The sequence below is a fragment of the Myotis daubentonii genome, chromosome 7, assembly GCF_963259705.1.
Source record: "Myotis daubentonii chromosome 7, mMyoDau2.1, whole genome shotgun sequence".
Classification (NCBI taxonomy): domain Eukaryota; kingdom Metazoa; phylum Chordata; class Mammalia; order Chiroptera; family Vespertilionidae; genus Myotis; species Myotis daubentonii.
Genome location: NC_081846.1, coordinates 12,485,288 through 12,501,259, shown reverse-complemented (window position 1 = coordinate 12,501,259; position 15,972 = coordinate 12,485,288). Strand labels below are relative to the sequence as shown.

Here is a 15,972-nt window from a genome sequence, read left to right as displayed (position 1 = left end):
TCCTCCTTTAATACCCTGGCTCACAGCACTTAATGTAATGCACTTAAAACACTACTGGGCACATAATTAGTGCTTTATAAACAAATGCTATCCTTATAACTATATACTCTTAATAGATCATACCAGCTACTATTATAACTAATACCATATGTCTTATCAAAAGATCTCTAATTGTCAACTGACTTAAGACTGCAAATCTATCTATGGATAAGGCACTTTGATCTTTCCTTAGAAATGCAAAAGGCAGGATACCTACTGGAATAGCAGGTTTCAGACTCTGGCCACTGGGGTGTGAAGCAGTTGGCTGGGCATCAGCAGGTGGGCCTGGCGCTGGGTCACTGCTTCTCCTCACCAGCAGTGGAGTGCCTGGAGGACAAAATAAGAGGTGAAAGGTCAAGAGAACCCTGGGGGGAAGAGAGTGCACGGTACAATGCAATTTAATTAAAAAGGTTTACAACATGCTTTTATGTAAAAACATTCTGTTTCTCAAGAATGCTTGTAAATTAATCCATTTAATGATCTTTTGTCATTTATTCATAGAATGACACACGGAAATGCAATCCTTCAACCCTCATCTTTCCCCACTTGCATTTCAAAACAAGTCATTGTACTTAAGCCAGAGCTGTTAGGCAATGCAACATTGACTGTATGCAATCTAACACCAACCTAGAAAACCTATTTGGGTATTGAAAAGAATGATTATCCAGTAGCCCAGTAGAGGGGTTCACACAGTCAGTGCAATTTGCTATTCAGTAGAGCTAGAAGTATAGTTCTTGCTGCCATTCTGGGCTTCCCAAATCTTCTGAATGATGACATATATAGAAATAAATTATTTTCTGGGGTTACAGCATTAATGTCTATTTAAGTACACAAAGAGATCGGTTCCATTCTCTTCCTTTCTCCTAAAGTAGATGAAACTGATAAGGAAAATAAGTTACATCTTCTAAAAATATATCCTGATTTCTTTTTAATTTAATGAAAGCTCCCACTATTAAATATTTGAGTCAGTTATTAAATTCTGAAAAGAGAGATCATACTATTAGAAAGTTCAAATGAAATTCAACCTTAGCAGAGCTAGCGGCCTAACTATTCTGCTTACAATTAGGCCTAAAATAATTTGTTTCATACAAAATTGGCCACGATAGAGGAAACTCTCAAAAAAAAAATCCATTTGTGGTTTAAAATTGCTCTCATATAAAAATTAACTTTTTATTTGTGTACTTTTGGGAAAAAAAAGTGGAAAACAGTAGAAATGCAATTCCCTGTTAATCAATATTCTGAAACTAATCTCCCAACTCTTTCAAGCTATTGCAGTTTAAAATAAAAATTTTCCATACTTCATTTTTTATGGCACAGTAATAATAAATAAATCTATTTGGAACTATTTATAAATCAGATTTTTCGATGTGTTCCAACATTCTTATTCTGTGTATGAAACCTAGACTTGCCAATACTTTCATCCTTGTTTAGAAAAAAAAGTTGCTTTTTAATAAAATAACTTATTTTATAGTAAGAAATTATCATGCTACTTAGGATGAAACACCATATCAAAAGGCATTATCAAGTCCAAGTTCACATTCGATTATTTATTTCTAATTAATAGACAGTTGACTACATTATTCCTCACCTTCTCTATCTCCACCTAAAATTTTTCTCAAGCAAGTATCACAGCAATAGCACCTGTGTTCTCGAATGAAACAGTTAAAAACAAGAAAAGTAGAAGTAATACAAAGTACCATCAACTCTGAAGACCTCAGAGTCCCAGTCCTGCACCACTGTATGTGCCCTCCTTCAGGAAAGCGGAAGGCTGCCTGCTTCTCAGGGGAAGTCCTGGATTACCATGAACTTGAAGTGAATAAGTCAGTCTAAATGTGATACCCTCAGAAGTAACCCGCTATCTTTAAAACAAAGAAGAAAATGAGGCAAATGCTTGTTTTCAAGCATTTAAAACAGACCGGTACACTGCACGTCAAATTGGAGAAAAACAAATAAACAAGATATAACAAACAGACAAAAAGCAGGTAAAACCACTATGATATACTGAGGTCAAAAAAGAAATTGTTTTAGAGGCAAAGAAACAAAAATGTGAGGGAATGACAATTTTAGTTATGTTGTGTTTTCAGCTGAGTCATATACATAGCCTATATAATAAAAGCCTAATATGCAAATTGACCAAAGAACAAAACGACCAGTCACTATGACATGCACTGACCACCAGGGGGCAAGCGCTCAATGCAGGAGCTGACCCCAGCCTGCAGGCCCCAGGCCAGCCTAAGGCAGGTGCCAGCGGGTCTCCCCCGTCCCCCCAATCACCTTGCCAATCACCCCACAGAGGGAGGCAACCAGCACTGGCGGCGGGGGACAAGCCAGCGAGTGGGCGACGCCAGGCCAGCCAAGGTGGGTGCCAGCAGGGCACCCCTGATCGCCCTGCTGGTCACCCCACAGATCGGCCCTGATCGCCGGCCAGGCCTAGGGAACCTACCCGTGCACGAATTTTGGGCACTGGGCCTCTAGTATATGAATATGTACATAATATCTGTGCGTGTGTGAGAGTGTGTGTGTGCCCATGAAAACAGACCTGTTATTTTTCTTGGATGAGAAGTATACTTTTCTTAAAAGAAGCCATGCCAGATAGCTTTCCTTTAATTCTAAGGACCCGACTAAGACTCCTCACTATTTGTCAATACTGGCTGTTTTAATAACAAAGTGTTATCATTGAAGACAATTTTATAACAACATGTAGTTCGGCCTCGGTATTCCATCAGTACGTAGCAGTATTATAGTGTATCTCCCCGAAAGAAGACAGCCACGCTCAATGTCAGGGTCCCAACCATTCGGGACATAAACAAGTGTGAGATGGTTAGGTCTTTCTTAAACATGCAACTCATCAGGAATAAGTTTTTTTCTTCTCTACTTTTTCTGCATTCCACACATCACTGTCTCCTATTGAGTTGCCTTCTCATCTTTTCGTTTGCTGTCTTAACGTGTTAATAACACATACAAATCATTTCATATTAGAATTAACAATGAGCATCTTTAAATACGAGCTGCTATCGCAGGGAGTTTTAAACAGCCCTTGTTTGGGCTGTTTAAAACATTTTTTAAATGGCCCAAGCCCCATTTGAAGGTGGTTGTCAGGACCAGACTAAGTTTCTGACTTAAAGACAAAGAAAATACAGAACAGAGGCGTGTAATTTGAAGTGCTGACGATGATTTGGGCCAGTCCTTGGGCATGTGTAATAGAGAAAATGGCACACCTCACAAGCAAGGCTAACTAAATTAAGAAGAAAACCACTAATCTGGTTTTATGGGACCTCCTGGGGGAGGAGGAGGAAATTACTTAACCCCTGCAATGAAGGAGCTTATAACCTATCAGTAAGATTAGAAACCAGCACTAAGAACTAGCACGTGTTGTTCAATGGAGAGGACCGCGGGTTTGGGGGTCAAATAGACTGAGCTTCACCTCTGGTGGCTCTTTGACAATGAGCGGCTCAGTGACACAATCTCCTCATTTAAAACCTGGTAATAACCAAACACCACAGATTTCATGGGAGGTGGATATACACGGCCTAGTATGTAATTTCCACACAGGAAATCCCCCTTCCCCAATAAAAAGGAGGAATGGTACTTGCTATTGTTGTGAACAGTGTTATCTGTTCAAAAAGCTGAACCTGGAAGTCAAGGTAATTTTCATGGAATAATACGCAAATTAAAATAGAACAGAATTCTTTGCTTAACCGGGTATAGCCTTATTATAGAAATCAAAGCTTTTAAGAAAAAAAAATGATGGTGTGGGAAGATACTTCAAACATGGAAAAAGAAAATAGACTGTTCATTGGTATTTTTCAGTTAATTGAGAAAAGACTCTTAGATTTTAGAGACAAAAGTCCTCACTTCAGCTCAAGAGAATAGCGGTATTGCTCACATTCATAGTTTAAAAGCCAGTGGCTGTAAAACCCACGTAAAGTAAGAAATGTTATGCACTTTAAAGCACGAAGTCCTATACAGACAACTGCATTATATTTTCCCACACAGTTAACTTTTGAGGCCTCATATAGGAACTCCACTAAGAGAGGGAGATGATAAGATGAGTAGTCATGGTGCTTACTCTAGGTTATCTTTTACAGAAAGAGATGTGGGGCCCTGGCCAGTGTGCTCAGTGGTTACAGTGTCCACCCTGCGCACCCAAGGGTCTCGGGAGGTTTGGTTCCCAGTCAAGGGCACGTACCTGGGTTGCAGGTTTGATCCTCAGCCCCAGTCAAAGTGCGTGTGAAAGGCAACTAATTGATGTGTCTTTCTCACATCAGTGTTTCTCTCTCTCTTTTCACCTTCCCTTCTACTCTCTCTAAAAATCAATGGAAAAAATATCCTCGGTGAGGGTTAACAACAACAACAAAAAGGAGATGTGAGGACAGAGAACATTTAGTACATTTAGCAAGTGCAGTGTTCTGGGAGTTGGTGTATGGTTTATTGAACCTGAACCAATGAACACACACACTATAGACTGGATCCAGTCCCATTTTATTTATCCAGACGCACAGAAAGTTAATAAAAGCCAAAGAGAAGCCGTGTCCCTCCAAACACAGGAGTTCCTGATTAGGAGTGTAAGGCTGGCGACTTTGCCCCTACAAATAGGGTCTTCCCTCATCGCAGAAGTTCCGTTCTTTTTGGAGCAGTGCTCATGTGTATTCTGGACTTCGGTTACACTCAGGAGAAATTTACTCACACTCTCATGTTCTTCCCTTTAAGGAGATGGCTACATCCATCAGGGTCTCCCAGGCCTAGAGCCGCTAGCATTAGCCTCAGTTCCCAGGTGTCTATCAATGACGGCCCATTTTCTAGTTCTGAAGCCGTCACCATTTTAATGATAGTAAAATTAGAATCAAAGGGGGTACAGTTACTTTTCCAATGTCCCCTACAAATGAAATTAAGGGACCCCATAGGAAGATCACCTAATCCATTTTGAGGAAAAGAAATTTGAAAGAGACAGCAACTAGTTAAAAGGTTCAAATTGGTACATCAGTGAATCACACAAGATAGAAAGGCCAACACAAATGTAAGTTATCTATATAAATACAAGTTTCTGTCTCTTCGCTATAAAGACTCTCTCTCTCTCTCTCTCTCTCTCTCTCTCTCTCTCTCTCTCTCTCACACACACACACACACACACACACACACACACACACACACACACACACCTCAATGATTATTCTACATTTAGAGGATGCTTGCGATGGAGTTGGCTGAAATGACAGGCGATGTGTTATACATGAAATCCTGTATTGGGCGTTTGGAAAGATGTCTCAGAAAGACAGGCAGTCACACAGACTGCCAAGGTCCAGAAGAATCATCCCTGTGATGCCGCAGAGAAAACAAACAACGGCTTTAAACATGAGCCTCCTATCAAACATCACAGAGGCACATGTTCTGAGTTGCATGGTGCGTAAGAGCAGAGATTTATTTAAAGGTAGATAATTATTTTCCTGAGCAACATTGGAAGGCCAGCATAACATCAATATCGGGGCTATTTCACTGAGTCTAGGATGACTGATACCTGGAGGCTCTAGGAGGGTCCCAGTTAATGTGCTGACAAGGCATCTGTAAGAAGCAAGAGGCCTCAAGCAAAGCAAGGCTGGAAAAGCACTGGGAGGAAAGGAATGGGGACCCGGAAGTCACAGGCAGAGATGCAATAGTGAACTAGAAGAGAATGTAGGAGAAATCAGCAATGACTACACACACAAAGGAAATGAGAAGGGGCATAAGCCAAAACCTAAAACCATTCTTGTAATCTCTTGCTTGGGGAAGAGTGAGCAATAGGAAAGTGTTTAGCAAGTATTATGATTTGTTTCAGAAGAAACAATGAACTTGGCTTTAGCCCACTGAAGGTTAGGACAATTTGCTTTTAATCTAAGATATCTCGATATATACAAGAAATCAGCTCCAGAGTCTCCAATGTCCATTCATGAAGATGAAGCTCATACTGGAAATCATGTTGGCACCCAGGGTAAGTGGGTGGAGACAAACATGAGGTAAACCCAGGAAAAGAAACGAGGAAGGATCAGAACAGGTCTATAGGCAGCATCACATGCAAAACACAGAAAACCAGGATCTATATTCTCCCAGAATCTGCAGCAGAAACAGGCATTTAGGATGATGAGTGGTTACCAAAGCCACAGAGGGCAACTTAGGGGAAAGGTGGGGAGGAACGATGAGAAAAACTGGATGCAATAGGAGAAACTGTCTCTCTACAAAAAGGGGAAAATCCTGGTCTTTTCGGTTTCAATTGCCCTTTGCTCTAAGGGATTACTTCTGTGTTACTCCATTATCACATCACAAAACACTGATTTGAAGAAAGAAAACACACTCTCTTTCCAATTCTACCGACTCTGCTGCTAATGACAAGGTAAGTCTGTACGGGGAAATGCGGTTGAAATACACCTAACTTGGTAACTATTTAACTTTGATGATGAAAATAAATTGCAGATGGCTAAAAGTGTTATAAGCTTAAGAAGAGATAAATAGGAAAACACGAGTTACCAGATAATCAATATTCATGTCATATTAATAATATTAATAGTATATGGAAGCTGCACCTTGGTTTCATGGAGCACATGTCCTTAATAGATTGTGTAACTAGTCAGCACCTACAAGAATGCCTTTGTCTTGTACTCAGACGCCAGTGGAATGAATTTGACATTGATTGAATGAATAGGACATTAAAATGTAGACATGTCTTCCAGAGGCATGGTGCCTTCCACGGGCGCCTCTGGCAGGGAGGAGTATCCAGGAAGCTGCCCTACCCGGGCCCAAACCTCTCCGCATCAGCTAAGTAAGCAGGTCGGATGAGCTACACCACAGTCCCCTTTTGGATCTACAAGGAGACAGCTCCCTGATTAGCTAGCCAGTAAGGAAATGGGTTCCAGAGATATTAAGTTTTTAAGTCTTTTGGACTCGATTCTACTCCAGTTTTATTTACTTGGCACTTCAATTGTGGGGCTGCAATCTCAGTGTGAGTAGGGGTGTGGAAGAGGAAGGAGATCTCTTTAAAGCAATAGAAATCCTTGTCATCTAAAGAGTTGAGAGAGATTTGAGTGGAAGGTACATAGAAAAGGAAAGGCTGGTGGAAACTGAGCAGCCAAAAGCAAACATGAATCCATAGCCACATGGGCATATCTGGCAGGATGCGCGACCTGCCCGTCAAGGCACCAGCACCTCTACCTGAGTGCACGGCCTCCCTCACAGGCGAGTTAAATCACTTGAAAGCATTCTCTTCCTATCTGTCCTGTCAATATCACAATAAAAAAGAAAAGAAAAGAAAAGAGAAGAGAAGAGAAGAGAAGAGAAGAGAAGAGAAGAGAAGAGAAGAGAAGAAAAGAAAAGAAAAGAAAAGAAAAAAGAAAGAAAAGAAAAGAAAAGAAAAGAAAAGAAAAGAAAAGAAAAGAAAAGAAAAGAAAAGAAAAGAAAAAAGAAAAGAGAAGAAAAGGAAAAAGAAAAGAAAAAAGAAAAGATGCGTGAAAGGGCACCTCACTTGTTTTTGGAGAAAACCAGGTTTTATTTTGTAGGTGGATTTTATGGGTAGCAGAGAGGGCTTTTCCAATGATGCCTAACTGATTCCACTGCATTGAAATCTGGAGACCCATTTAAAAAACTCGGTAATGGTATCAGTAGCGGCACAATTTATGGCAAAGTACCGAGGGGAGACGGCTTTCACTGTGGGGGTGCCTGGCCGGGTTGAGCCCTGCCTTGATGAGCATAGCAGCTGCACAGGCTCTCAGAAACCGCACAAGAGAAACCAAGTCCCACTTCAGCAGAACTGTAGCTGTCCAAATACTTCAGTCTTAAATATCACCCCATTAGGAAAATGACTCCCAGTATTGCCATAAAAGGAGCAAAGAAGTTCAAATTGATGAACAGTATCATTTTTCTTTCATTTGGGATTGCAAAAACCATGCCTGTTTACAACAGGCAAAGGCGGGTAATTCACAGAATTGTCACCAGCAACACACTAGATATGAATGAGCCCATACAAGATAAAATATCTTTTACTATTTGTGAATTGGAGCACTACTGCTATAAAAACAAGTGATGGGGTTTTTAATTTACTTTGATCAGGGACTGTACTTTTCTCGGAAGACAGAGATGCCTTCAACTTGCTGCGTAGCAGCATTGCCACATTCCTGGGGTGCCTGCTTTTTCTTCTACTGGAGCTTTCACACTTTATCCAGTTCTGATGTACACACCTAGAATTGTTCATGTTGTTGAAAATACTTTACCCTATCAGTTTACTCATCTATTTACAGGCAGTTTATGCCACATGGTAGACATGAACTATGTCCCAGATGTTACATTAAGAACAATGACAAGTAATAAAGGGGCAAAACTTGCTGTATGTGTTCCAGCAACGCTGAAGAAATTCAGCAGTGGTCATTTTAGGTCAGAGTAAAATTCAAATGATCCTACCTAATAAAAGAGAAACATGGTAATTGGCGTACGACCGCTACCCTTCCCATTGGCTAATCAGAGCGATATGCAAATTAACTGCCAGCCAAGATGGTGGCCGGCAGCCAGGCAGCTTGAAACTAACATGAGGCTTGCTTGCTTCAGTGATGGAGGACTCCAATGTTCCCCGCCTGCCGCTGCAGGCCTCTGAGCTGCAACTCTAAGCAACTATGTAACATATAGAAGCTAAACAAAACCCCAGAAACCTGCTTTAGTTTAAGAAACTATGTAACAAATACTTCAGCCAGCAGGATCGCAACATTGTAAGCAAAGGCCAGAAACCTACTTTCAGCAGCGGAGGCCTAAGAGCTGGAGCCAAGCCTCAAAGCTAAAGCTGGCCCAGAATAAAAAAAAAAAAAAGAAAGAAAGAAAGGAGCAGTTGGGAGCTTCAGTCACCCCCAGCCTGAAAACGGCCCTCAGCCCCTCACCCAGACTGGCCAGGCACCCCAGTGGGGACCCCTACCCTGAAGGGTGTGTGACCAGCTGCAAACAGCCATCATCCCCTCACCCAGGCTGGCCAGGTACCCTAGTGGGGACCCCCACCCTGACCCAGGACACCCTTCAGGGCAAACCAGCCAGCACCCACCCGTGCACCAGGCCTCTACCCTATATAATAAAAGGGTAATATGCCTCCCAGCACCAGCCTTCCGGCACTGGGATCAGCGTGACAGGGGAAGGCACCCCAACCCCCTGATCAGCCCCGCTCTGTGCCTGAGAGGGGGGAGCTTCCCAACCCCCCGATCGCCCTGCGACTCTGTGTGTGACAGGGTGCGGCACCCCAACCCCCTGATCGGCCCTGCTCTGTGTGTGACAGGGTAGAGCCATAAACTCCCCATTGGCCCTACCCTGAGTGTGAGAGTGGCGGCGCCCCAATCCCCTGATCGGCCCTGCTCTGTGGGTGACAGGGTACAGAGCCCCAACCCCCCTGATGGGCCCTGCTCTGTGAGTGACAGGGGGAAGTGCCCCAACCCCCTGATTGGCCCTGCTCTGTGCGTGACAGGGGGTGGCGCTGCAACCTCCCCATCGACCCTGCCTTGAGTGTGACCGGGGTCGGAGCCCCAACTCCCCAATCGGCCCTGCTCTGAGCCCGACCAGGGGCTGCACCTAGGGATTGGGCCTGCCCTCTGCCACCCGGGAGCACGCCTAAGCCAGCAGGTCATTATCTCCTGAGGGGTCCCAGACTGCGAGAGGGCACAGGCCGGGCTGAGGGAAACCCCCCCCCCCAGTGCACAAATTTTTGTGCACCGGGCCTCTAGTTTATATATAAAACAAAACAAAACAAAAAACACACAAAAACAAACCACAACAACCAAAGGCCCTGGACTTTATTATTTTTTTTTTTAAATATATTTTATTGATTTTTTACAGAGAGGAAGGGAGAGAGATAGAGAGTTAGAAACATCGATGAGAGAGAAACATCGATCAGCTGCCTCCTGCACATCCCCCACTGGGGATATGTCCGCAACCCAGGTACATGCCCTTGACCGGAATCAAACCTGGGACCTTTCAGTCCGCAGGCCGACGCTCTATCCACTGAGCCAAACCGGCTTCGGCAGGCCCTGGACTTTAAAAGGCACACACTCTGACAAGGGAACAAAACCTTAGCAGGCACTGATAAAGACGCCTGAATCAATAATGCCAAGAACAGGCTCCTGCACCGTGGAGGGGAAGGGAAGGAACGAGACATGGGCAGGGCAAGCTCCCTTTTCTTGTTCTGGTTTTCAAGGATCTCACTGCTTTCCCCCCACCTACCTCTCTGATGGTGGCTTGTACTGCGCCGATGGCCACGTGGTCCATGTCGAGCAGGACCACCTGCCATTGCCTCCAAGCGCCCGCAGACTCTGACCTCAGTGCATACCAGTCCGACCCTCTCACCGATGTTCTGATGCTACAATCTTCTGTAATCCCGTCCATTCCTTAAGTCATAAACAACCTCACTTCTTTGGGACACCCAGAAGCAGATTTGCTGTGCAGCTAACGAAGCAGAACTTCAGGGACCCTTGTCTGCCAGGGCCCCTTGCAAAATCCCAGGAGGAGCCTGGCAACAAGATCCCATGATTCTATGCTTCTGTAAACTTTACAACAGTCCAGTAGCTTAATGCTACCTCAGCGCTGACACCCCCTCCATCACACTCTCCCTCCTGTCAGATGAACCTAGAATGGCCCAAAGCATTTTGGGGATCCAGTTAAGGAGGCATTGAGTTGGGGATATAGCCCGTTTGAATATAGTGGCCTATGTTTGTGTGGTTCACAGATACTGCTTTGTATAGTTAACGCCAGTCACCTGGTGGGGAATGCGGATATATACCTATTTCCCACTGTGCTGGTTCACCCAGCTTCATGATACAAAGAAGCAGGGCCAGGTGACATAATCGAATGACTGCTCTTTTTGCCCCTGGATGAAGGGTGTGGGTCCTGGAAGATGAACAAGATTTGAAATGTACAAAACCAGAAGCTAGTCTAAAGAAAGTCATTTTATTCACCCGATGTATAATAGTGTATGCATTTCAGTACTCAGATAATTCTGTTCTGGCCAATCCCTTGTCAACGGAAAGCTCTCTCCTATCTAGAATACACTTGAAAATGCGGCACAGAATAGAACCCTGTGCTAGTAAGACACAACCTGCAGCAGTTCCACAGGTTAACAGCCTGCAATTGGAAGTCCCCTGTTTACACATCACAATGTTAAACAACAGAAACAGTTTGATTAACCAGGCAGGAGCAGAGATCGAATTATCCATTTACCAATGTACAAAAATTGATATCACATAGGAAGTGGTTATTAAAGAACATGCAGTCAAAAATGGCAGGGAAAAAAGTATAAAAGAGTTATTTTCAAGTATAAATTAATATATAATCAATTAATATATCTTCAATGAAATATTATTTTTAATATTTCTAATGCCCCTAGAATATTAGCTCTATTAAATTTCTAAATTATTGTGATTTTTTAATGATTCTAAATAAGTATTGATTTATATATACTTATGTATTTTTAAATTTAAAATGTATGTTCCTTTTCTTAAATAGCAATTCTACATTTCATACATTGAAAGTCCCACAAAATGTGGACCTGCTTCTATACCTTTTTAGCCTATGTCACATCCTCCTTCGTCTCATGTGTGTAGTTGTATTTTTCTTGTATCCCCTTAATCTACTCATTTAACAATGTTTGCTGGATGCCTAAATTATACCAGGCATTCTTCTAGACCAGCGGTTCTCAACCTGTGGGTCGCGACCCCTTTGGCGGTCGAACGACCCTTTCACAGGGGTCGCCTAAGACCATCCTGCAAGCAGATATTTACATTATGATTCATAACAGTAGCAACATTACAGTTATGAAGTAGCAACGGAAATAATTTTATGGTTGGGTCACAACATGAGGAACTGTATTTCAAGGGCCAGAAGGTTGAGAACCACTGATCTAGACACTCTGGATACCTCGGCATACAATACACAAAGGTCCTAATCTTATAGATTGTATTGACAGCTGGGAGACAGATAAGAAACAGGTATGCACTAAACGTGGGTGTTTAAGATAGGGATAAAGGAAGTTCTTAAACAGGAACAAGAGAGAGCGTGATGGGGAGGGAGGACAGTGGGGTAACATTACATTGTAAGCGCTGTGATAGCAAGCAAGTCATTTTAGTGAACCACGTAGGATCCCAGCAGATCGGTTACTTAACAGCTGCATGCTGAACAGGGCTGAAGAGGGCCCGAGGAACAAAGCTTAACCTCTAAATTCAGAAATCCTCGGAACCCAAAGTGGCCCAGACAAGGACTTTCTTCCCCCCTTAAAGGTGTCTATGCCCCCCGATCTGTAAATACATTGCTACTGTCAGGTTTGTTTTTTCTTCAAACCTAACACATTTTTCTTCAGCACCAACATTTATTTTAAAACAAACACTATTCACACCAATGCAGCATATGTTATCACCCTTTTGACTTAATGATAAATGAGCATAAAAGTGACATCAACATCAGTGTTAAACAACTCCAGTAGAGGCTCTGAAATATTGACTACGATCTTGTCAATTATGGTGGTTTATGAAGGAATCTATTGCCCGATCAGCTGATCTTTCAGTTTTCTAGTTTACAGTCTTACAACCTAGATATTTACAAGGTTAATCTATATTCATAAGATTTATGGCAACTCATGGAATAATTAGAAGAATAGTTGAGTTTACTTGAAAAGAACCTTCAGAAGGAGATATATATATATATATATATATATATATATATATATATATATTTATTTAATTCTCACAGGAGGATATTTTCCCATTGATTATTAGAGAGAGTAGAAGGGAGGGGGAGAGACAAAGAGAGAGAGAGAGAGAGAGAGAGAGAGAGAGAGAGAGGGAGAGAAACATCAATGTGAGAAAGAGACATCGATTGGTTGCCTCCTGCATATGCCCTGACCATGGGCGAGCATTGAGCCTGTAACTAAGTACATGACTTTGACTGGAATCAAGTCCGGGACCCTGCAGTCTGAGGGTCGGTGTCAAACTGGCCAGAGCCAAAAAGATCTTTTAAACAGATTTTTGAAATTCAGAAGATACAGCAATGGACAAATAAGTATAAAATGATGACTAAGGTATTTATCGTAGGCATTGGGCACATGATTTTAGAGCAGGAATGGGGACCCTTTGCTCTGCCAATGTCTGCTTGGATATTTATAACATCTTTCCTGAGCCACACAAAATTATCAACTTAAAAACTGACCTGCTGTATTTGGTCAAACATTTAATTAACTCACCCCTAATGGCTTGGAAGGGACAGACCAAATGGTTTCTGGGGCCTTATACTTCCCATAGGCTGGAGGTTCCCCATCCCTGTTTTAGAGGGTAGAGATGGACATCCATTCATGGATACTAAGAAGACTTGCTCAGCCAGAAAGTAGGCATAAACCAAGTGGCAAGAGGAGAACGTGATTGAGGAACTAGGGAAATCTGGTTAGAACATTACTAGAAGGTCTGACACTGAGAGAGCATTCACATAATCTAATTAAAATAGCAATGACATGTCTAAGGTGTGTGTGTGGGGGGGGGGGGGGAGGGATGGCACTACTAGTATATAGCCTTTTTTTCAAGTTTTAAGGAACTGGTTAAAAAACATTTTGGAAAGACATTTGTACCTAAGAATATGTGAACAATGTTGACTAACAAAATAAGTGAAGATAGCCCAATAGCTTCTTTAGTGATCCCCTCCTAAAATCCATAAGATGGATCCTAATATGTGTCCAGTGAAGGGGCTTTGGACTTGGGAGGATTGTTTCATTCAGAATGGAGCTCATATGGGATGGTTCATTAGGGCAGTGGTTTGGTCTGTACCAAGGATTTTTTTTTTTATTGCTTAAAGTAATACAAAGGGTATTACATATGTGTCCATTTCCCCCCCCACCCCCCCGTCCTAGACAGTCCCCTAGCCTCCCCTATGTACCAAGGATTTACGGAACCTTTATTTTACCCCAAATTTTGGGCACTGCCACCACTGAACTGAGAATAGCCTCTGAGAGAATCGATTTCACTAGCTCTTTGCAAGATGAGAAAGGGAGAAACCAGCAAGGCCTTCAGGCCACTCACCCACAGTTGCAAACAATTACTGACAACATCAAAGCACTACATTCAAATCACCGAGTCCCTCATGATAGATGAGAAACATGGACACATCCATTTAAGGCATCCTGGCATAAGACCATATGATTTATCAGCTACATTTTATTGGACTGTGGAAGGTCCCTGGTAGACTGAAGAAGGGGTGCCCTGTGCAGCCACTGCTATCTCTTAGGAACACTCAAAAGATGGTTTTATGCCAGTGCTCGTGTGCCACAAAATTGTCTTCTATGTGCCTCTCATACCCTCAGTTCTGATGTGGAAACAGTAATGAAACACTTAACAGCAGTTAAAATTCTAAACAAGAGTCAATCAAGTGAAGCTCAATCCAGAAAACTCAAACACTGATTTTTCACAGGCAGGGAGCATGTCTAATAAACCAGTAGGGGGAAATCTGCCTGTCTGGTGCGGCCTTGCATGGAAACTTTTCCAACATTTTCAACTGTGGCTTGAGACCTCATTTGTTGACCCATGGCTACTCCTGGAGCCCAGGGATCAGCACTGACCTCAGGCACCTTTTATCTCATGCATCTGGTAGGCAGGGGTCATATTTAAGCCGTGATGGGGGACTGGCCCCAGATGTCCAAGCCGTTGTGACCTCACATTAGATAACTGAAATCTAATCCACCTGAAAGTTTCCTGAAAGACCACCCAGGTGTTTCAGATGGCTGCTCTCTTGCTACTAAATATGTCCATTACAAGCTGGAGCACATTACACGGACAGACTAATTCCCGGGGGCAGAGCGAGGCCATGATCCACAGATCATTATTGACTTTTCCGTGTAACTCCTGGCAGCAGATCCAATGTGCATCAACATCCAAAGGCCACAGGTACAATTCTGGATTGCGTCCCTATGATTCCTCCAGAGACAAGCTGCTCTTGCTAACAGCATTCAAGCTCTAACTTTCAAAGGAAAAGGCATTGGACAGAGAGGACCTGCTCATGCTGTAACTGGACAACCAGGGAGTCCAGGCTGCCTGTCACTACTTGAGTCAATTAAGCACAGACAGGGTTTAATCATACATGAGCATTTATTTCAATAATGTTGGCAATATGGGAAAGCAGCAGGTCACCCACAAAAATCTGTTCTGCCATAAGCCTGCTGCTTATATTGGGTAGGACAAAGATTACATGGGGAAGTAGGAAATATAGACATGGAAAGTAGGCAATGCAGGCTGGGGCAGGACGCCATTGTTTGGGCAATAAGATTGTTAATTTTTCCATGATAATAGGCAGTTATTGAATAAGTATGGACCACATACATTCCAGGGTTGACTCCCAAGTCCAAGGTTGACTCCCAGGTCCCTAGGCATACAACTCTCAGCCAGATTAGAATGTCGTTTTTAAAATCAGAACAAGGCAATTAAAGTTAACAGAGCATGATTAATATTTCTTATAATTCTAGCTAGTCCTAATATTCTATTTTTGCCCCTAACTATGCCAAGTGTGGGTTTAAAGTTAAAATAATTTCTACAAATGGATTTTTGAAAGTCACAGGAATAACTGGGTTTTAATAAAGTTAAATAAAATTAAACAACAATTGGAAATCCATGACTATTTTAAGAGACAGAACAAGTAAGTTTATATGACTGTTTTCCCACAGATTCTAGAAATAAACCAAATTATACCAGAACTAGAGGCCTGGTGCACAAATTCGTGCATGGATGGGGTCCCTTGGCCTGGCCGGCGATCAGGACAGATCGGGCCCATCTTGCCCAGTCCCAATCGGGGCCAATGAAGGCTCGCCAGCCTGAGGAAGGGATTGCAGGAGGTTGGTCAGCCGCAGGAGGCTGGCTGTGGGAGCACACTGACCACCAGAGGGCAGCCCCTGGGTTGAGTGTCTGCCCCCTGGTGGTC

At 42.8% G+C, this 15,972-nt stretch overlaps 1 protein-coding gene across 3 annotated transcripts in view; it reads right to left on the bottom strand.

Annotated features, from left to right (window-relative positions):
* Positions 1 to 15,972, bottom strand: part of PARD3B (par-3 family cell polarity regulator beta) — a 917,882-nt gene that overhangs the window by 509,998 nt on the left and 391,912 nt on the right. For all 3 annotated transcript variants that reach the window (XM_059702879.1, XM_059702877.1, XM_059702878.1), the window contains exon 4: positions 257 to 366. In XM_059702879.1, the coding sequence (XP_059558862.1) occupies positions 257 to 366 (110 nt within the window). The remainder of the gene's footprint in view (positions 1 to 256; positions 367 to 15,972) is intronic.